Source organism: Oncorhynchus kisutch, linkage group LG10 (assembly GCF_002021735.2).
Source record: "Oncorhynchus kisutch isolate 150728-3 linkage group LG10, Okis_V2, whole genome shotgun sequence".
In the NCBI taxonomy this organism is placed as follows: Eukaryota; Metazoa; Chordata; class Actinopteri; order Salmoniformes; family Salmonidae; genus Oncorhynchus; species Oncorhynchus kisutch.
This window is the reverse complement of record NC_034183.2, coordinates 6031375-6055725: the sequence shown is the minus strand read 5'-3', so window position 1 is coordinate 6055725 and position 24351 is coordinate 6031375. Positions and strand designations below refer to the sequence as shown.

At 41.8% G+C, this 24351-nt stretch overlaps 1 protein-coding gene across 5 annotated transcripts; it reads right to left on the bottom strand.

Annotated features, from left to right (window-relative positions):
• Positions 1-24351, bottom strand: saal1 (serum amyloid A-like 1). 5 transcript variants are annotated; one of them, XR_004211144.1, is made up of 14 exons: positions 24172-24351; positions 23566-23744; positions 22512-22613; positions 19882-19965; positions 19125-19204; positions 18916-18975; positions 17012-17127; positions 4825-5005; positions 4252-4334; positions 3795-3986; positions 3340-3521; positions 2429-2521; positions 1777-2151; positions 895-1493 (listed from the first exon to the last, which is right to left on the bottom strand). XR_004211144.1 is itself a non-coding variant. In XM_031832944.1 (13 exons), exons 1-13 carry the CDS (start codon positions 24173-24175, stop codon positions 796-798), a joined length of 1449 nt encoding a protein of 482 aa, XP_031688804.1. In that variant the 5' UTR covers positions 24176-24350; the 3' UTR covers positions 1-795. The 5 variants fall into 5 exon arrangements, 2 of the variants coding, with proteins under 2 accessions (XP_031688804.1, XP_031688805.1); XR_004211145.1 differs by having other exon boundaries at positions 1823-2151; XR_004211143.1 differs by having other exon boundaries at positions 895-1960; positions 2014-2151.

The following is a 24351-nucleotide window of genomic DNA, read 5'->3' as shown; positions in this document are numbered from 1 at the left end:
TGAAGTCATTATATACAGCTGTTTATTAAATCGACAAGACAGTTATATTGAAACACACCCTAGCAGGACAAATGTCAAATCTATTTTCTTTGTGAACTTCCTAAATGTCTACAAAAAAAGTTCATGGAAACATTCCTACTGATCGTCCAAATCTGCTGATACAAAATGGTCACGTGAATATTTAATATCTTTATTAAAAACAGCAACAAGTTGACTGGGTAAATAAAAGTCCATTCAATTATCTGTTATGAGCTGGAAAAAAAACTATCCTTGTCTACAGACTGACAGAAACATGACTGCAAAATGGTGATAACTTTCCCCAAAATTACCATGTTTTCCCAGAAATCCCGGATGGAGGTTCCCTGGAATCAGGAGGGATTAAGCAGGAAATCCGAAGCCTCCAACCAGGATTTCTGGAATACCCGGGAACGTGAGGAAAGTTAGCATCATTTTGCAACCCAACACTGAAAAATACAGTAGGACCACATTGGAATATACAACGTGATGATCCTTTCTAGCCACATAGGAGATACTACATGTTTAAAACATGATATCAAATAACCAAACCATTTTATTTTAAACAAGTTAAACAAACAAATAATAATTTCCATTTTTAAAGACCATGATCTAAAAAAACGAAACATTAAAACAGTGGACACCATTTCATGTTTTTCACAGTACAGTCCAAGTGTATTGGTATACAACCTCTCTGTATGCCCAGTGTGGTACTCCATGGATATAACAGGATCCACTGTGGATACCGGAGTCTGGAGAAGGAAGAGGAGGGCTCATGGATCAGCTTGGGCCGAGGGAGACAGGAAATTCCTTTCTCACTGTGTCTGCCAGCTGGGGATCAGCCTCCGACAACATGAAGACCAGGTGTTGTACCTATACAGGTGATGTAGGCTTGGTTATGACAACATGAAGACCAGGTGTTGTACCTCTACAGAGGCTTGGTTATGACAACATGAAGACCAGGTGTTGTACCTCTACAGAGGGTTAGTTATGACAACATGAAGACCAGGTGTTGTACCTCTACAGAGGGTTAGTTATGACAATATGAAGACCAGGTGTTGTACCTCTACAGAGGGTTAGTTATGACAACATGAAGACCAGGTGTTGTACCTCTACAGAGGCTTGGTTATGACAACATGAAGACCAGGTGTTGTACCTCTACAGAGGCTTGGTTATGACAACATGAAGACCAGGTGTTGTACCTCTACAGAGGGTTAGTTATGACAACATGAAGACCAGGTGTTGTACCTCTACAGAGGGTTAGTTATGACAACATGAAGACCAGGTGTTGTACCTCTACAGAGGGTTAGTTATGACAACATGAAGACCAGGTGTTGTACCTCTACAGAGGCTTGGTTATGACAACATGAAGACCAGGTGTTGTACCTCTACAGAGGGTTAGTTATGACAACATGAAGACCAGGTGTTGTACCTCTACAGAGGGTTAGTTATGACAACATGAAGACCAGGTGTTGTACCTCTACAGGTGACGTAGGCTTGGTTATGACAACATGAAGACCAGGTGTTGTACCTCTACAGAGGGTTAGTTATGACAACATGAAGACCAGGTGTTGTACCTCTACAGAGGCTTGGTTATGACAACATGAAGACCAGGTGTTGTACCTCTACAGAGGCTTGGTTATGACAACATGAAGACCAGGTGTTGTACCTCTACAGAGGGTTAGTTATGACAACATGAAGACCAGGTGTTGTACCTCTACAGAGGGTTAGTTATGACAACATGAAGACCAGGTGTTGTACCTCTACAGAGGGTTAGTTATGACAACATGAAGACCAGGTGTTGTACCTCTACAGAGGCTTGGTTATGACAACATGAAGACCAGGTGTTGTACCTCTACAGAGGGTTAGTTATGACAACATGAAGACCAGGTGTTGTACCTCTACAGAGGGTTAGTTATGACAACATGAAGACCAGGTGTTGTACCTCTACAGGTGACGTAGGCTTGGTTATGACAACATGAAGACCAGGTGTTGTACCTCTACAGAGGGTTAGTTATGACAACATGAAGACCAGGTGTTGTACCTCTACAGAGGCTTGGTTATGACAACATGAAGACCAGGTGTTGTACCTCTACAGAGGCTTGGTTATGACAACATGAAGACCAGGTGTTGTACCTCTACAGGTGACGTAGGCTTGGTTATGACAATATCCACTCACACCGGGAGGAAGTGTGAGGGCGTGGTGGAAACCACGTTTCCAGAGAACAAGTGACATCACAGACAAAGACAACATGTAAAACTGGAAACAAACTCTTATTGACCTGATTGAGTATCCCAGCGATGCCACTACAATGTTCACGATGTACTGTCCCCACTGACATCTATATATAGGAGCCTCTGTTTGTCAGACACGGTGGATATTACGTGCGCATTATAAAGAGGGAGAACTTACTGCAGGGCTGAACTGGGGGAGCATAGAGCCTACTGCTGAGAGACACGTCTTTTCTGTTAGGTAACCTCTCGTCACCAACTCGGACACCGCATCCTAGGGATCACACACACACACACGTCATTGTAAAGAACAATTTGTTCTTAAACCGACTTGCCTAGTTAAATAAAAAAGTTTAAATAACATAAATATAGGTTATAAACACATACATATATATACACATAAACACATATATATATATATATATATATATATACATAAACACATATATATATATATATACATAAACACATATATATATATATACACATAAACACATATATATATACACATAAACACATATATATATACACATACATATACATATACATATACACATAAACACATATATATATATATATATATATACACATAAACACATATATATATATATACACATAAACACATATATATATATATATATATACACATAAACACATATATATATATACACATATATATACACATAAACACATATATATATATATATATACACATAAACACATATATATATATATATATATATATATACACATAAACACATATATATATATATATATACATAAACACATATATATATATATACACATAAACACATATATATATATATATATATATATACACATAAACACATATATATATATACACATATATATACACATAAACACATATATATATATATATATACACATAAATATATATATATATATATATATACACATATATACACATATATATACACATAAACACATATATATATATATATATATATAAATAAATAAATGTCATAAACTTATTTTGGTTTAGAGATGAAGTAACATCGTAGGAAACGGTGACTGTTTTTTTTTGATTGACAGTTCCAGAGGCTGCGTTACCTTGGTGAGGTCAGTGATGACGTCAGAGAGGAACTCGACCGTTGTCTGGATCAGAGCCTGGAGCTGCTCATCCACCTTCTCCTCCTCCTCCTGTCCATCCTTCTTCTCCTTCTGTCCGTGTCCTGAACTGACCTCTCTATGGTACTGCAGCACCCTCAACATGCTCCCAACTAGAGGCAAAACTGGAGAACAGAGAACAGAGCCTTTCAGATACTTTGGGATGATTCGGGAATATTAAATAAATTAAATTAAATTTAAAAATTCATTTTGCCTTATAATGTTTTCACTTTCAGGTTACAGTGACTTCCGTTGGTTTTGACGATCAGTTAGTGAAAGAAGAATAAATTAAATGAGGCTTTACGTCTCGTGATTAAGCAATAACATTACAAACCACGGGACAAGACAGAGAGAGAGACGGTGTCAGAGACTAAAGTGAAATCCAGGTGGTCTCTTACGCGTGTCTGCTTCACTGTGCTCTGCTTCCTGGTCCTGACACGCATACAGGACTGACAGGACAGCCAGAGCATGGACCAGTAACCCCTTCTGTTCCTGAAGAACAAACGGAGGGTCGTCTGGCTGACACAGGTCCTCACACACTACCTCACACAGGAAGGTCCATAGAGCCTGGCCCGTCCCACCTGCAACAGCTGGAGACAAGAGTTATATATCATGTCAACTTAGTCAACTTTACTTGCTATGAGTAATGAATAGAGTGGAAATCTTACTAACTTCAGCTCTCAGGATTAAAAAAAAACACAGCTAGATAGAAATATATTAACATAATAGCATACTAGATATACCAAGAGGGAGAAGCCATTTTAAAGAGAGAAGTTTCTGTAATTTATGGATTTTTTTCAACCAATAACATCTATTGATTAAATAAAAGCAGACATTTTGAACAACACGTCTCACCCAATGTCTGAATCCCATGATGGATAGTGGTGAGGAGCTGGAGGGCATGCAGGTACACCTCTAAACCCTCTGGACTCTCTGACCTGTGGAAACACGAGGATAGCCCCTCATAAAACCCTCTGACCTGTGGAAACACGAGGACAGCCCCTCATAAAACCCTCTGACCTGTGGAAACACCAGGATAGCCCCCCATAAAACCCTCTGACCTGTGGAAACACCAGGACAGCCCCTCATAAAACCCTCTGACCTGTGGAAACACGAGGATAGCCCCCCATAAAACCCTCTGACCTGTGGAAACACCAGGACAGCCCCTCATAAAACCCTCTGACCTGTGGAAACACGAGGACAGCCCCTCATAAAACCCTCTGACCTGTGGAAACACCAGGATAGCCCCACATGTTGCCTGTCATATCAGAATGCCACCACCCAGTGGCTGGTCTGCTGAAAACATGATGTCATGAGGTTTACAAGCTCTTAATGATACCTTCATCAAAGTGGTTCTAACAGAGAGCTGTTTTTTAAAGATAATATTATTATTGCATTATAATATTAGCAGAAACAAAATGTCTTTACCTTAGCTGTTTGGCAGCCTCGAGGAGCGAGGAGGCCACGTCCAGACGTCTCTCCCCCTCCTCCTCTTCTTCCTCGTCTTCGTCACTGGGCTGAGATCCAGCTGTGACCCAGCTCTTCATCAACTCTTCATCCAAGTCAAACAGCTTGTCAACCAGCTCCCCCACCTTCACCAGCAGGTCCACTACACACACACACACACACACACACGCGCAACCACACACACACACACGCAACCACACACACACACACGCAACCACACACACACACACACGCAACCACACACACACACACACGCAACCACACACACACACACGCAACCACACACACACACACGCAACCACACACACACACACACGCAACCACACACACACACACGCAACCACACACACACACACACACGCACACGCACACACACACACACGTAAACAGTGGGTCTCACTCAACAGTTTCATCAAATATGCATATTTCTTCTTATGAAGAAAAAAACAAGAAAAACCCCAGAAGCCCCTTCAAGAATAATCAGTCCTGGGTGACCCAGAGGTCAGTGCCGCCTCTGACGGTCTATCCTCTTTCTAACAAAACAAACATGCGCAAATATCAGGGGTTGGAACGGAAAACACCCAAAAAATTAACGCAATTTTTTTTGAGGAAAAGAATCAAAACTGGGAACAAAAGTGATCTATATTATTCGAATCAAATTCAAGTTTTTTTGTCACGTGCGCCGAATACAACAGGTGTAGACCTTACAGTGAAATGCTTATTTACAGGCTCTAACCAATAGTGCAAAAAAGGTATTAGGTGAACAATAGGTAGGTAAAGAAATAAAACAACAGTAAAAAGACAGGCTATATACAGTAGAGAGGCTATATACAGTAGAGAGGCTATATACAGTGGAGAGGCTATAACAGGAGCGAGGCTATATACAGGAGCGAGGCTATATACAGTAGAGAGGCTACATACAGTAGAGAGGCTACATACAGTAGAGAGGCTACATACAGTAGAGAGGCTACATACAGTAGAGAGGCTACATACAGTAGAGAGGCTATATACAGTAGAGAGGCTATATACAGTAGAGAGGCTATATACAGTAGACAGGCTATATACAGTAGAGAGGCTATATACAGGAGACAGGCTATATACAGTAGAGAGGCTACATACAGTAGAGGGGCTATATACAGTAGAGAGGCTACATACAGTAGAGAGGCTATATACAGTAGAGAGGCTATATACAGTAGAGAGGCTATATACAGTAGAGAGGCTATATACAGTAGAGAGGCTATATACAGTAGAGAGGCTATATACAGTAGAGAGGCTATATACAGTAGAGAGGCTACATACAGTAGAGAGGCTACATACAGTAGAGAGGCTACATACAGTAGAGAGGCTATATACAGTAGTGAGGCTATATACAGTAGAGAGGCTATATACAGTAGAGGGGCTATATACAGTAGAGGGGCTATATACAGTAGAGAGGCTATATACAGTACAGAGGCTATATACAGTACAGAGGCTATATACAGTAGAGAGGCTATATACAGTAGAGGCTATACACAGTAGAGGCTATACACAGTAGAGAGGCTATATACAGTAGAGAGGCTATATACAGTAGAGAGGCTATATACAGTAGAGAGGCTATATACAGTAGAGAGGCTATACACAGTAGAGAGGCTATACACAGTAGAGAGGCTATATACAGTAGAGGCTATACACAGTAGAGGCTATACACAGTAGAGGCTATACACAGTAGAGGCTATATACAGTAGAGAGGCTATATACAGTAGAGAGGCTATATACAGTAGAGAGGCTATACACAGTAGAGAGGCTATACACAGTAGTGAGGCTATACACAGTAGAGAGGCTATACACAGTAGAGAGGCTATATACAGTAGAGAGGCTACATACAGTAGAGAGGCTACATACAGTAGAGAGGCTATTAACAGTAGTGAGGCTATATACAGTAGTGAGGCTATATACAGTAGAGAGGCTATATACAGTAGAGAGGCTATATACAGTAGAGAGGCTATATACAGTAGAGAGGCTATAAAAGTAGAGAGGCTATAAAAGTAGAGAGGCTATAAGAGTAGAGAGGCTATATACAGTAGAGAGGCTATATACAGTAGAGAGGCTATATACAGGAGAGAGGCTATATACAGTAGAGAGGCTATATACAGTAGAGAGGCTATATACAGTAGAGAGGCTATATACAGGAGACAGGCTATATACAGTAGAGAGGCTATATACAGGAGAGAGGCTATATACAGGAGAGAGGCTATATACAGTAGAGAGGCTATATACAGGAGAGAGGCTATATACAGGAGAGAGGCTATATACAGTAGAGAGGCTATATACAGTAGAGAGGCTATATACAGTAGTGAGGCTATATACAGTAGAGAGGCTTTATACAGTAGAGAGGCTATACACAGTAGAGAGGCTATATACAGTAGAGAGGCTATATACAGTAGAGAGGCTATATACAGTAGAGAGGCTATATACAGTAGAGAGGCTATAAATTTTAGAGAGGCTATACATTTTAGAGAGGCTATAAATGCAGAGAGGCTATAAAAGTAGCGAGGCTATATACAGTAGAGAGGCTATATACAGTAGAGAGGCTATATACAGTAGAGAGGCTATATACAGTAGAGAGGCTATATACAGTAGAGGCTATAAATTTTAGAGAGGCTATACATTTTAGAGAGGCTATAAATGCAGAGAGGCTATAAATGCAGCGAGGCTATATACAGTAGAGAGGCTATATACAGTAGAGAGGCTATATACAGTAGAGAGGCTATATACAGTAGAGAGGCTATATACAGTAGAGAGGCTATATACAGTAGAGAGGCTATATACAGGAGACAAGCTATATACAGTAGAGAGGCTACATACAGTAGAGGGGCTATATACAGTAGAGAGGCTACATACAGTAGAGAGGCTACATACAGTAGAGAGGCTACATACAGTAGAGAGGCTACATACAGTAGAGAGGCTACATACAGTAGAGAGGCTACATACAGTAGAGAGGCTACATACAGTAGAGAGGCTACATACAGTAGAGAGGCTACATACAGTAGAGAGGCTACATACAGTAGAGAGGCTATATACAGTAGAGAGGCTACATACAGTAGAGAGGCTACATACAGTAGAGAGGCTACATACAGTAGAGAGGCTACATACAGTAGAGAGGCTATATACAGTAGAGAGGCTATATACAGTAGAGAGGCTATATACAGTAGAGAGGCTATATACAGTAGAGAGGTTATATACAGTAGAGAGGTTATATACAGGAGACAGGCTATATACAGTAGAGAGGTTATATACAGTAGAGAGGTTATATACAGTAGAGAGGTTATATACAGTAGAGAGGTTATATACAGTAGAGAGGTTATATACAGTAGAGAGGTTATATACAGTAGAGAGGTTATATACAGTAGAGAGGTTATATACAGGAGACAGGCTATATACAGTAGTGAGGCTATATACAGTAGAGAGGTTATATACAGTAGAGAGGCTATATACAGTAGAGAGGCTATATACAGGAGACAGGCTATATACAGGAGACAGGCTATATACAGTAGAGAGGCTATATACAGTAGACAGGCTATATACAGTAGTGAGGCTATATACAGTAGAGAGGCTATATACAGTAGAGGGGCTATATACAGTAGAGGGGCTATATACAGTAGAGAGGCTATACACAGTAGAGAGGCTATACATAGTAGAGGCTATACACAGTAGAGGCTATACACAGTAGAGAGGCTATATACAGTAGAGAGGCTATAAACAGTAGAGAGGCTATACACAGTAGAGAGGCTATACACAGTAGAGAGGCTATACACAGTAGAGAGGCTATATACAGTAGAGAGGCTATATACAGTAGTGAGGCTATATACAGTAGAGAGGCTATATACAGTAGAGAGGCTACATACAGTAGAGAGGCTACATACAGTAGAGAGGCTATACACAGTAGTGAGGCTATACACAGTAGAGAGGCTATACACAGTAGAGAGGCTATACACAGTAGAGAGGCTATATACAGTAGAGAGGCTATATACAGTAGTGAGGCTATATACAGTAGAGAGGCTACATACAGTAGAGAGGCTACATACAGTAGAGAGGCTACATACAGTAGAGAGGCTATATACAGTAGAGAGGCTATAAACAGTAGTGAGGCTATATACAGTAGAGAGGCTATATACAGTAGAGAGGCTATATACAGTAGAGAGGCTATATACAGTAGAGAGGCTATAAAAGTAGAGAGGCTATAAAAGTAGAGAGGCTATAAGAGTAGAGAGGCTATATACAGTAGAGAGGCTATATACAGTAGAGAGGCTATATACAGTAGAGAGGCTATATACAGGAGAGAGGCTATATACAGTAGAGAGGCTATATACAGTAGAGATGCTATATACAGGAGACAGGCTATATACAGTAGAGAGGCTATATACAGGAGAGAGGCTATATACAGTAGAGAGGCTATATACAGGAGAGAGGCTATATACAGGAGAGAGGCTATATACAGGAGAGAGGCTATATACAGTAGAGAGGCTATATACAGTAGAGAGGCTATATACAGTAGAGAGGCTATATACAGTAGTGAGGCTATATACAGTAGAGAGGCTTTATACAGTAGAGAGGCTATACACAGTAGAGAGGCTATACACAGTAGAGAGGCTATACACAGTAGAGAGGCTATATACAGTAGAGAGGCTATATACAGTAGAGAGGCTATATACAGTAGAGAGGCTATAAATTTTAGAGAGGCTATACATTTTAGAGAGGCTATAAATGCAGAGAGGCTATAAAAGTAGCGAGGCTATATACAGTAGAGAGGCTATATACAGTAGAGAGGCTATATACAGTAGAGAGGCTATATACAGTAGAGAGGCTATATACAGTAGAGAGGCTATAAATTTTAGAGAGGCTATACATTTTAGAGAGGCTATAAATGCAGAGAGGCTATAAATGCAGCGAGGCTATATACAGTAGAGAGGCTATATACAGTAGAGAGGCTATATACAGTAGAGAGGCTATATACAGTAGAGAGGCTATATACAGTAGAGAGGCTATATACAGTAGAGAGGCTATATACAGGAGAGAGGCTATATACAGGAGAGAGGCTATATACAGGAGAGAGGCTATATACAGGAGAGAGGCTATATACAGTAGAGAGGCTATATACAGTAGAGAGGCTATACATTTTAGAGAGGCTATACATTTTAGAGAGGCTATAAATGCAGAGAGGCTATAAAAGTAGCGAGACTATATACAGTAGAGAGGCTATATACAGTAGAGAGGCTATATACAGTAGAGAGGCTATATACAGTAGAGAGGCTATAAAAGTAGAGAGGCTATATACAGTAGAGAGGCTATATACAGTAGAGAGGCTATATACAGGAGAGAGGCTATATACAGGAGAGAGGCTATATACAGTAGAGAGGCTATATACAGTAGAGAGGCTATATACAGGAGACAGGCTATATACAGGAGAGAGGCTATATACAGGAGAGAGGCTATATACAGGAGAGAGGCTATATACAGGAGAGAGGCTATATACAGGAGAGAGGCTATATACAGGAGAGAGGCTATATACAGGAGAGAGGCTATATACAGTAGAGAGGCTATATACAGGAGAGAGGCTATATACAGGAGAGAGGCTATATACAGTAGAGAGGCTATATACAGTAGAGAGGCTATAAATTTTAGAGAGGCTATAAATGCAGAGAGGCTATAAAAGTAGCGAGGCTATATACAGTAGAGAGGCTATATACAGTAGAGAGGCTATATACAGTAGAGAGGCTATATACAGTAGAGAGGCTATATACAGTAGAGAGGCTATATACAGTAGAGAGGCTATAAATTTTAGAGAGGCTATACATTTTAGAGAGGCTATAAATGCAGCGAGGCTATATACAGTAGAGAGGCTATATACAGTAGAGAGGCTATATACAGTAGAGAGGCTATATACAGTAGCGAGGCTATATACAGTAGAGAGGCTATATACAGTAGTGAAGCTATATACAGCAGAGAGGCTATATACAGGAGAGAGGCTATATACAGGAGAGAGGCTATATACAGGAGAGAGGCTATATACAGGAGAGAGGCTATATACAGTAGAGAGGCTATATACAGTAGAGAGGCTATATACAGTAGAGAGGCTATATACAGTAGAGAGGCTATACATTTTAGAGAGGCTATACATTTTAGAGAGGCTATAAATGCAGAGAGGCTATAAAAGTAGCGAGACTATATACAGTAGAGAGGCTATATACAGTAGAGAGGCTATATACAGTAGAGAGGCTATATACAGTAGAGAGGCTATATACAGTAGAGAGGCTATACATTTTAGAGAGGCTATACATTTTAGAGAGGCTATAAATGCAGAGAGGCTATAAAAGTAGCGAGGCTATATACAGTAGAGAGGCTATATACAGTAGTGAGGCTATATACAGTAGAGAGGCTATATACAGTAGAGAGGCTATATACAGTAGACAGGCTATATACAGTAGACAGGCTATATACAGGAGAGAGGCTATATACAGGAGAGAGGCTATATACAGGAGAGAGGCTATATACAGGAGAGAGGCTATATACAGGAGAGAGGCTATATACAGTAGAGAGGCTATATACAGTAGAGAGGCTATATACAGTAGAGAGGCTATATACAGTAGAGAGGCTATATACAGTAGAGAGGCTATATACAGTAGTGAGGCTATATACAGTAGAGAGGCTTTATACAGTAGAGAGACTATACACAGTAGAGAGGCTATACACAGTAGAGAGGCTATACACAGTAGAGAGGCTATACACAGTAGAGAGGCTATATACAGTAGAGAGGCTATATACAGTAGAGAGGCTATACATTTTAGAGAGGCTATACATTTTAGAGAGGCTATAAATGCAGAGAGGCTATAAAAGTAGCGAGGCTATATACAGTAGAGAGGCTATATACAGTAGAGAGGCTATATACAGTAGAGAGGCTATAAATGCAGAGAGGCTATAAAAGTAGCGAGGCTATATACAGTAGAGAGGCTATATACAGTAGAGAGGCTATATACAGTAGAGAGGCTATATACAGTAGAGAGGCTATATACAGTAGAGAGGCTATAAATTTTAGAGAGGCTATACATTTTAGAGAGGCTATAAATGCAGCGAGGCTATATACAGTAGAGAGGCTATATACAGTAGAGAGGCTATATACAGTAGAGAGGCTATATACAGTAGCGAGGCTATATACAGTAGAGAGGCTATATACAGTAGTGAAGCTATATACAGCAGAGAGGCTATATACAGGAGAGAGGCTATATACAGGAGAGAGGCTATATACAGTAGAGAGGCTATATACAGTAGAGAGGCTATACATTTTAGAGAGGCTATACATTTTAGAGAGGCTATAAATGCAGAGAGGCTATAAAAGTAGCGAGACTATATACAGTAGAGAGGCTATATACAGTAGAGAGGCTATATACAGTAGAGAGGCTATATACAGTAGAGAGGCTATATACAGTAGAGAGGCTATACATTTTAGAGAGGCTATACATTTTAGAGAGGCTATAAATGCAGAGAGGCTATAAAAGTAGCGAGGCTATATACAGTAGAGAGGCTATATACAGTAGTGAGGCTATATACAGTAGAGAGGCTATATACAGTAGAGAGGCTATATACAGTAGAGAGGCTATATACAGTAGACAGGCTATATACAGTAGAGAGGCTATATACAGGAGAGAGGCTATATACAGGAGAGAGGCTATATACAGGAGAGAGGCTATATACAGGAGAGAGGCTATATACAGTAGAGAGGCTATATACAGTAGAGAGGCTATATACAGTAGAGAGGCTATATACAGTAGAGAGGCTATATACAGTAGTGAGGCTATATACAGTAGAGAGGCTTTATACAGTAGAGAGACTATACACAGTAGAGAGGCTATACACAGTAGAGAGGCTATACACAGTAGAGAGGCTATACACAGTAGAGAGGCTATATACAGTAGAGAGGCTATATACAGTAGAGAGGCTATACATTTTAGAGAGGCTATACATTTTAGAGAGGCTATAAATGCAGAGAGGCTATAAAAGTAGCGAGGCTATATACAGTAGAGAGGCTATATACAGTAGAGAGGCTATATACAGTAGAGAGGCTATATACAGTAGAGAGGCTATATACAGTAGAGAGGCTATACATTTTAGAGAGGCTATAAATGCAGAGAGGCTATAAAAGTAGCGAGGCTATATACAGTAGAGAGGCTATATACAGTAGTGAAGCTATATACAGCAGAGAGGCTATATACTGTAGAGAGGCTATATACAGTAGAGAGGCTATATACAGTAGAGAGGCTATATACAGTAGAGAGGCTATATACAGTAGAGAGACTATATACAGTAGAGAGGCTATATACAGTAGAGAGGCTATATACAGTAGAGAGGCTATATACAGTAGAGGCTATATACAGTAGAGAGGCTATATACAGTAGTGAGGCTATATACAGTAGAGAGGCTATATACAGTAGAGAGGCTATATACAGTAGAGAGGCTATATACAGTAGTGAGGCTATATACAGTAGAGAGGCTATATACAGTAGACAGGCTATATACAGTAGAGAGGCTATATACAGTAGAGAGGCTATATACAGTAGAGAGGCTATATACAGGAGAGAGGCTATATACAGGAGAGAGGCTATATACAGGAGAGAGGCTATATACAGGAGAGAGGCTATATACAGGAGAGAGGCTATATACAGGAGAGAGGCTATATACAGTAGAGAGGCTATATACAGTAGAGAGGCTATTTACAGGAGAGAGGCTATATACAGTAGAGAGGCTATATACAGTAGAGAGGCTATATACAGTAGAGAGGCTATATACAGTAGAGATGCTATATACAGTAGAGAGGCTATATACAGTAGAGAGGCTATATACAGTAGAGAGGCTATATACAGGAGAGAGGCTATATACAGGAGAGAGGCTATATACAGGAGAGAGGCTTTATACAGTAGAGAGACTATACACAGTAGAGAGGCTATACACAGTAGAGAGGCTATACACAGTAGAGAGGCTATACACAGTAGAGAGGCTATACACAGTAGAGAGGCTATATACAGTAGAGAGGCTATATACAGTAGAGAGGCTATATACAGTAGAGAGGCTATATACAGTAGAGAGGCTATACATTTTAGAGAGGCTATACATTTTAGAGAGGCTATACATTTTAGAGAGGCTATATACAGTAGAGAGGCTACATACAGACACCGGTGAGTCAGGCTGATTGAGGGTAGTATATACATGTAGATATGGTTAAAGTGACTATGCATATATGATGAACAGAGAGTAGCAGTAGCGTAAAAAAGGTTTGGGCTCCCGAGTGGCGCAGCAGTCTAAGGCATCTCAGTGCTTGAGGAGTCACAAAAAAAAAAGTAGTTTATCCGCACTATCTTCACCACCTGCTGGAGGGCCTAGTGATCCCGAATTAGGAACCAAAGGAACCAACTGCGCCTTGTTGACAAGAGTGGTGGAGATGTTGGTCCATGTTAAGTCCTTGGTGATTTAAAAAAAAAAACATCTGACTCTCTTTACTACAGTCCAGTTGATGTGGATAAGGGTGTGTTCCCAGTCTTCTGCTTCCTGAAGTCAATAATCAACTCCTTTGTTTTGCTGACGTTGAGAAGGAGATTGTGGTGCCAGGAAAACAACGCCGGTTCACTTATCTCCTCCCTATAGTCTGACTCCTCGTCGTTGTTGGTTATCAGGCCTACAACCGTGATGTCGTGCAAAGACATGCAGTCGTTAGGTGATCCTAACTGACATAAGACAGGGAATTTTTACTCCGATTAAATGTCAGGAATTGTGAAAAACTGATTTTAAAAGTATTTGGTTATGCTGGCCTTGATGTTCCATGCTGGCCTTGATGTTCCATGCTGGCCTTGATGTTCCATGCTGGCCTGGATGTTCCATGCTGGCCTGGATGTTCCATGCTGGCCTGGATGTTCCATGCTGGCCTGGATGTTCCATGCAGGCCTGGATGTGGCATGCTGGCCTTGATGTTCCATGCTGGCCTGGATGTGGCATGCTGGCCTTGATGTTCCATGCTGGCCTGGGTGTGGCATGCTGGCCTGGGTGTGGCATGCTGGCCTGGGTGTGGCATGCTGGCCTGGGTGTGGCATGCTGGCCTGGATGTGGCATGCTGGCCTGGGTGTGGCATGCTGGCCTGGGTGTGGCATGCTGGCCTTGATGTTCCATGCTGGCCTGGGTGTGGCATGCTGGCCTTGATGTTCCATGCTGGCCTTGATGTTCCATGCTGGCCTGGGTGTGGCATGCTGGCCTTGATGTTCCATGCTGGCCTGGATGTGGCATGCTGGCCTTGATGTGGCATGCTGGCCTGGGTGTGGCATGCTGGCCTGGGTGTGGCATGCTGGCCTTGATGTTCCATGCTGGCCTGGGTGTGGCATGCTGGCCTGGGTGTGGCATGCTGGCCTGGGTGTGGCATGCTGGCCTTGATGTTCCATGCTGGCCTGGGTGTGGCATGCTGGCCTTGATGTTCCATGCTGGCCTGGGTGTGGCATGCTGGCCTGGGTGTGGCATGCTGGCCTTCATGACCAACCTCTCGAAGCACTTCATGATGACAGGACTGAGTGCGATGGGGCAATAGTCCATTTGGGGATGTCACCTTGGTTTTCTTCGGCACTGGGACAACGGTTGTCTCCTTGAAGCAAGTGGGGACTACCGATTGGGACAGGTTGAAGATGTCGGTGCATGCAGCCAAGGATGCCATCTGGGCTGGTAGCTTTGTGAACTTAAATTATTTGAAACATTTAAAAGAATGTTATAGCTAGGCAAGTCAGTTAAGAACAAATTCTTATTTACGATGACGGTCTACCTAGGAACATTGGGTTATCTGCCTTGTTCAGGGAAAGAACAACAGATTTTTACCTTGTCAGCTCAGGGATTCGATCTTGCAACCTTCCGGTTCCAATGCTCTAACCACTAGGCTACCTGTCGCCCCAAATAGTCCCTCAGAGATGTCTTCATGTCAGCCTTGGAGAGCGAAAGCACCTGGTCTTCCGGAACAGCGAGAGTCCTCCTGGATGGCTCGGTATTGTCTGCCTCGAAGCGAGCGTAGAATGTGTTAAGCCCGTCCGGGACGGAGGCTTCGGTGGACACCAGGCAGCTGGATGTGCCTTTTGTAGTTTGTGATAGCCTGTAGTCCTTGCCACAAGTGGCGCAAGTCTGACTTGTCGAATATCGATTCAAGTTTGAGTCCACATAGTCTTTTTTTGCGTCCCTAATGGATTTTGCGGAGCTCGTAAGTGCTTGCCTTGCATGGCGTTTGTGTGCCATAGAGTCGCCGGGGTTCGTTCTGCTGACATAGAAATGCTGCAGAACGGGCTCTAAGCATAGTACGGATTCCTCCGTTCATCCGGAGATTTTGGTTGGCGGTATGTCTGATTGTTATTGTGGGTACAACATCATGAACACGTTTCCTAATGAAACCGGTGACTGACAATGTATATTCCTCATTGTTCATAGATGAGTCCCTGGGTGGATGAATCTTTGAACATGTTCTAAATCAATATTCTCAATATACCTCACATTTGTGCAAGTCGCGTTTGACAAATCAAATCCAATTTTATTTGTCACATACACATGGTTAGCAGATGTTAATGCGAGTGTAGCGAAATGCTTGTGCGTCTAGTTCCGACAATGCAGTAATAACCAACGAGTAATCTAACTAACAATTCCACAACTACTACCTTATACACACAAGGGTAAAGGGATAAAGAATATTTACATAAAGATATATGAATGAGTGATGGTACAGAACGGCATAGACAAGATGCAGTAGATGGTATAGAGTACAGTATATACATATGAGATGAGTAATGTAGGGTATGTAAACAAAGTGGCATAGTTAAAGTGGCTAGTGATACATGTATTACATAAAGATGCAGTAGATGATATAGAGTACAGTATATACATATGAGATGAATAATGTAGGGTATGTAAACATTATATTAGGTAGCATTGTTTAAAGTGGCTAGTGATACATGTATTACATAAAGATGCAGTACATGATATAGAGTACAGTATATACATATGAGATGAATAATGTAGGGTATGTAAACAAATGATTCCCAGTAGATTGAAAAGAAAACATCTTTCATCACATTGAGTTGTTGTAACATATGAAAGGACCTACTGTTGGTGGAGCTGCACATGATGAAGCAGAGGCTGGAACACACAGAGGTCTGCTGTCGTACTCTCTCTAGCCACAGAGAAGACACATCGCTCTGGGACACACAGGTCAGCAGAAGTCTGGACAAAAAGACATTCACACCAATCACTAACGAGATATCAACAAAAACACACAAAAAGACCTGGGCATGATTTCCCGATAGCCATGGAACTTAGGCATACGAGTGTTTTGACGATGCATCGTTCCTACAACTCCAACATGCCGGCTAATTTGGTTTCTGTTCTGAGCGCCGTCTCAGATTATTGCATGGGTTGCTTTTTCCGTAAACCTTTTTGGAAATCTGACACAGCGGTTGCATTATGGAGAGGTATATCTATAATTCCATGTGTATAACTTGTGTTATCATCTACATTTATGATGAGTATTTCTGTTGAAACGATGTGGCTATGCAAAAATCACTTGATGTTTTTGGAACTAGTGAATCTAATAAGCCAATGTAAACTCAGATTTTTTTATATAAATATGAACTTTATCAAACAAAACATGCATGTATTGTGTAACATGAAGTCCTATGAGTGTCATCTAATGAAGATAAAATGAATCACTAACCTTGAATTCTCTTTTTCTGCTTTTTGTCAATGATATATTTCGCTGGAAAATGGCTGTGCTTATTGTGGTTTGGTGGAGACCTAACATAATCGTTTGTAGTGCTTTTGCTGAAAAGCATATTTGAAATCGGATACTTTGGTGGGATTAACAACGAGAATAGCTTTAAAATGGTATGAGACACATGTATGTTTGAGGAATGTTAATTATGAGATTTTTGATGTTTTGAAAATGGCGCCCTACACTTTGACTGGCTGTTGTCAAATCGCTCCCGTTAACGGGATTGCAGCCATAAGAATTAAATAAAGGTTAAATAAAAATATAGAATTTTTAAAAAGTAAGCACTGCTCTCAGATCAGCATTCTCCATTCAAATCTGACTTTAAGATTAGAATTATTCCACAATACTGACGACAGATCAGCTCATATTACCACCTACAGCTGAAAATATTGAGGTGGCTTATTATAATGCTTAGTCCTACTCTATAATAATTCACTAAATCACAGATCTGGCACATGTTGTAACACATCATGAAATATATTGAGGACAATTTATTTATTTTTTACAGACAATGTAGCCTACAATTTGCAAAAATAGAACTAAATCAGACTGAACATGTAATGAATTTCAATATGATTCAACTATATGGAACTATGTAGCCAAATTGATGTGGTTCTGTCCTTGAGCTCTTCTTGTCCATTAAATGGTCTGTATATTATGTTTTGTGTGGAACCCCAGGAAGAGTCGCTGATGCTTTCACAACAGCTAATGTGGTGGATCCTAATAAAAATACCAACAAATACCAATAGGACTAATGTATATATTTTGTATATAGTCATCTTGGTTTTCATTTGAAGCATGTTTTTAACAATTGCAACAACTAAGGCAACTTTGTCGTCAACTTCATTCCCAAGTTATCAGAGGTCACAGAGACAGATAAACAGCTTGATTCTATGTTTAGCGGATATCTTGTGTATAAAGTGAGGTGGAAAAAGCTGTAAAAAAATATATATATTCTAATGTCACACTTAGCGGTTCTACGAGTGGTCACAAGCAGTTGGCAAATAACGAACGTGTCGATGGTTTTGAGAAACAACTCGGAGATTTAACAACGCTCCTACGAAGGTTCTAACGACGAACTTAGCCTTAAGATGCTTTAGGGAAACCATGCTCAGTTCATTTGCGTAGAGTTACATCTCTATAAAAAAAAAAAAGTTTATAAAGCATTGTGCTTCTTCCTCTTATTTGAGCTACGACAACAGACAATGAAGGATTTTCTAGCCTTTTCAGGGTATTCTCACCTGCTTGTCTCCAGCAGTGTAGGGGGATCAGTGTCTCCAAGAAGGAGCAACAGCACCACCCTGTGGAGAGAAACAGAATTACACAAAATAAACAGTTAATACACACCAGGAGTTGGAACGGTGCTGTACATATCAGAGCCAACACAGTACTGTTCAGGCTGTCATGACAGTGTGAAAAGGGTTTTTAGTAAATGGCCATCTCCACCTACCCTAGGTCGTTGTTCTGGCTGAGGGTCAGACAAGTGTCAGGGAAGCAGGCTATGTTACCCAGGATCCCCACACATATCTCCTGGGGAGAGAGGACACGCGAAAACATCAATAAGACACCATGGCAACATGATGTAAACATCCATAAGACACCATGGCAACATGATGTAAACATCAATAAGACACCATGGCAACATGATGTAAACATCAATAAGACACCATGGCAACATGATGTGAACATCAATAAGACACCATGGCAACATGATGTAAACATCAATAAGACACCCTGGCAACATGATGTAAACATCAATAAGACACCCTGGCAACATGATGTAAACATCAATAAGACACCCTGGCAACATGATGTAAACATCAATAAGACACCATGGCAACATGATGTAAACATCAATAAGACACCATGGCAACATGATGTTGTGCCAATTTAAAATGTTGCTGGGTGGGTTACAACTGGGGGGAAAGGAATATTAAATTATATTATTATTAACATTGCATTTCAAAGACTAGACGGTGGACTGATTAAGCAATACGGCCCGGGGCGGGGGGGTGTGATATATGGTGATATCTACCATCGTATACCACAAACCCCCGAGGTGCCTTATTGCTTTGTCATACCCGTGGTATACGGTCTGATATACCACAGCTGCCAGCCAATCAGCATTCAGGGGGGTCGAACCACCCAGTTTATAATAGAGTACAACACACACGAGGTAAACTAGAACACGAAAACAGTTCACTCACAGTGAGACGAGGGCATCGAGACTTAGTGATCACTCCCAGGAGGATATCTGCAGCTTTGAACTCCTGTAAGAAACCAGCCACATCCTACAGAGAGACAGGCAGACAGGGTCATATTAACCCACATCCTACAGAGAGACAGGGTCATATTAACCCACATCCTACAGAGAGACAGGGTCATATTAACCCACATCCTACAGAGAGACAGGGTCATATTAACCCACATCCTACAGAGAGACAGGGTCATATTAACCCACATCCTACAGAGAGACAGGGTCATATTAACCCACATCCTACAGAGAGACAGGGTCATATTAACCCACATCCTACAGAGAGACAGGCAGACAGGGTCATATTAACCCACATCCTACAGAGAGACAGGGTCATATTAACCCACATCCTACAGAGAGACAGGGTCATATTAACCCACATCCTACAGAGAGACAGGGTCATATTAACCCACATCCTACAGAGAGACAGGGTCATATTAACCCACATCCTACAGAGAGACAGGGTCATATTAACCCACATCCTACAGAGAGACAGGCAGACAGGGTCATATTAACCCACATCCTACAGAGAGACAGGCAGACAGGGTCATATGAACCCACATCCTACAGAGAGACAGGCAGACAGGGTCATATTAACCCACATCCTACAGAGAGACAGGGTCATATTAACCCACATCCTACAGAGAGACAGGCAGACAGGGTCATATTAACCCACATCCTACAGAGAGACAGGGTCATGTTAACCCACATCCTACAGAGAGACAGGGTCATATTAACCCACATCCTACAGAGAGACAGGCAGACAGGGTCATATTAACCCACATCCTACAGAGAGACAGGGTCATATTAACCCACATCCTACAGAGAGACAGGCAGGCAGGGTCATATTAACCCACATCCTACAGAGAGACAGGGTCATATTAACCCACATCCTACAGAGAGACAGGCAGACAGGGTCATATTAACCCACATCCTACAGAGAGACAGGCAGACAGGGTCATATTAATCCACATCCTACAGAGAGACAGGCAGACAGGGTCATATTAACCCACATCCTACAGAGAGACAGGGTCATATTAACCCACATCCTACAGAGAGACAGGCAGACAGGGTGATATTAACCCACATCCTACAGAGAGACAGGCAGACAGGGTCATATTAACCTACATCCTACAGAGAGACAGGCAGACAGGGTCATATTAACCCACATCCTACAGAGAGACAGGGTCATATTAACCCACATCCTACAGAGAGACAGGCAGAGAGGGTCATATTAACCCACATCCTACAGAGAGACAGGGTCATATTAACCCACATCCTACAGAGAGACAGGCAGACAAGGTCATATTAACCCACATCCTACAGGCAGACAGGGTCATATTAACCCACATCCTACAGAGAGACAGGCAGACAGGGTCATATTAACCCACATCCTACAGGCAGACAGGGTCATATTAACCCACATCCTACAGAGAGACAGGGTCATATTAACCCACATCCTACAGAGAGACAGGGTCATATTAACCCACATCCTACAGAGAGACAGGGTCATATTAACCCACATCCTACAGAGAGACAGGCAGACAGGGTCATATTAACCCACATCCTACAGAGAGACAGGCAGACAGGGTCATATTAACCCACATCCTACAGAGAGACAGGCAGACAGGGTCATATTAACCCACATCCTACAGAGAGACAGGCAGACAGGGTCATATTAACCCACATCCTACAGAGAGACAGGGTCATATTAACCCACATCCTACAGAGAGACAGGCAGACAGGGTCATATTAACCCACATCCTACAGGGAGACAGGGTCATATTAACCCACATCCTACAGAGAGACAGGCAGACAGGGTCATATTAACCCACATCCTACAGAGAGACAGGCAGACAGGGTCATATTAACCCACATCCTACAGAGAGACAGGCAGACAGGGTCATATTAACCCACATCCTACAGAGAGACAGGGTCATATTAACCCACATCCTACAGAGAGACAGGGTCATATTAACCCACATCCTACAGAGAGACAGGCAGACAGGGTCATATTAACCCACATCCTACAGAGAGACAGGGTCATATTAACCCACATCCTACAGAGAGACAGGGTCATATTAACCCACATCCTACAGAGAGACAGGCAGACAGGGTCATATTAACCCACATCCTACAGAGAGACAGGGTCATATTAACCCACATCCTACAGGCAGACAGAGAGACAGGCAGACAGAGAGACAGGCAGACAGGGTCATATTAACCCATCAAATTTCACATTACATCAAAAACATTTGTAACATAAAAGTTAAATTTTTACAGCCGACTCAATATAAACTAGTTATCATACTGCTGGTATTTATTTAAACATCTCTGTATACAGAATAAAAAATAAAAATAATAATAATTTGACCTTTATTTAACCAGGCAAGTCAGTTAAGAACAAATTCTTATTTTCAATGACGGCCTAGGAACAGGGGCAGGAACAGGGGCAGAACGAGTATACAGAATATACACACTGAGTATACAGAATATACACACTGAGTATACAGAATATACACACAGAGTATACAAACATTAGGAACACCTGCTCTTTCACTAGGGTAGCTGGATGACACACACCTTATCCATGGCCATATCCCAGATCTTACACAGCTCATCCTCATCTTCCTCTGGTAGCTGCATCTGGGCATCAGAGTCTCCCATGTTCTGCTCCGACACAATCTGAAGGACATAACAACAACAACGACGATGATCAACGATGCATTTTGAACACAAGATGACAAAATATGTTCTGCATATTAACAGTAAAATGTACAAGATGGAAGAGCACTTTCTGTAATGAGCAACAACAACGATGATCAACGATGCATTTTGAACACAAGATGACAAAATATGTCCTGCATATTAACAGTAAAATGTACAAGATGGAAGAGCACTTTCTGTAATGAGCAACAACAACAAAAAAAGAGTGCCGGACATAATGCATTATATGATGGAAAACGCATCCTCACCATAACCCTTTCTAGAATTCAATAGGCTAGATCAGGCTAGATCAGCAACCAGTAATACTGTATTGCAACAATGTACCGGTTGCCTACCTGAATCTTAACCGGTTGCCTACCTAAATCTTAACCGGTTGCCTACCTGAATCTTAACCGGTTGCCTACCTGAATCTTAACCGGTTGCCTACCTGAATCTTAACCGGTTGCCTACCTGAATCTTAACCGGTTGCCTACCTGAATCTTAACCGGTTGCCTACCTGAATCTTAACCGGTTGCCTACCTGAATCTTAACCGGTTGCCTACCTGAATCTTAACCGGTTGCCTACCTGAATCTTAACCGGTTGCCTACCTGAATCTTAACCGGTTGCCTACCTGAATCTTAACCGGTTGCCTACCTGAATCTTAACCGGTTGCCTGCCTGAATCTTTACCGGTTGCCTGCCTGAATCTTTACCGGTTGCCTGCCTGAATCTTCACCGGTTGCCTACCTGAATCTTCACCGGTTGCCTACCTGAATCTTCACCGGTTGCCTACCTGAATCTTCACCGGTTGCCTACCTGAATCTTCACCGGTTGCCTACCTGAATCTTCACCGGTTGCCTACCTGAATCTTCACCGGTTGCCTGCCTGAATCTTCACCGGTTGCCTGCCTGAATCTTCACCGGTTGCCTACCTGAATCAGACGGGTAAAGGTGCTGAACAGCCAGTGTTTGCTATAAACTGTCTCCCCTATAGCATCCACCTCTTCCCCGCCCTGATCCCCCTCTCTGTCCGGGGGTGGTGAGGGGTTACGGTCCATGACAGGAGAGGATGACCGGATGCTGGAGTTGTCGTCATCCACGCTGTGGTCCTCTAAACAGAAACACAATAAGGTAAAGTAAAACGCACAATGCTGGCTGCTACCTCTGGAGGTGTGCAGGGCCATGTTCAGTACGTAAAACGTTCTCATTGTCAGAGATGGAGGTTTGTTCTATCTAGGCCATTTCTATCTGAACATTTCAAAACGTCGTTTCCTGCTGAATGCGCCCCAGGATAGGGTAAGGACGGCTTCGCAGGGGGAAGGTAGCTACATTTAGCCGGTCGATGTTGGCTAGTACATGTTCCTGGAATGTTAGCCAAGACAGAAGATCAAGGCTAGCAAAGCCTTGAAAAAAATATATATATATAATGCCCTAGCATTTGCTAGCTAGCCATGTTAGCTGCTCAGACCGGCTAGTTTCAGTAGCTCTATTAACGTTAGTGTCCCTTACAACAAAGCCATCAATTTCCTTGAGCTCACCCATGAATGTTGACTGTCGTTCCTCGAGTATAATGATGGGTTTATATCACTGTGTTATCCAGAAACCTATGTTCACTTTAGTCGAATTGCTTGCTAACCAAAACAAACATTGCTAGTCACGGCTAATGTTTTCAAATGAGCCTCCAATGCAATAGAAGGAGCGCGCATGCGTGTGAAGGG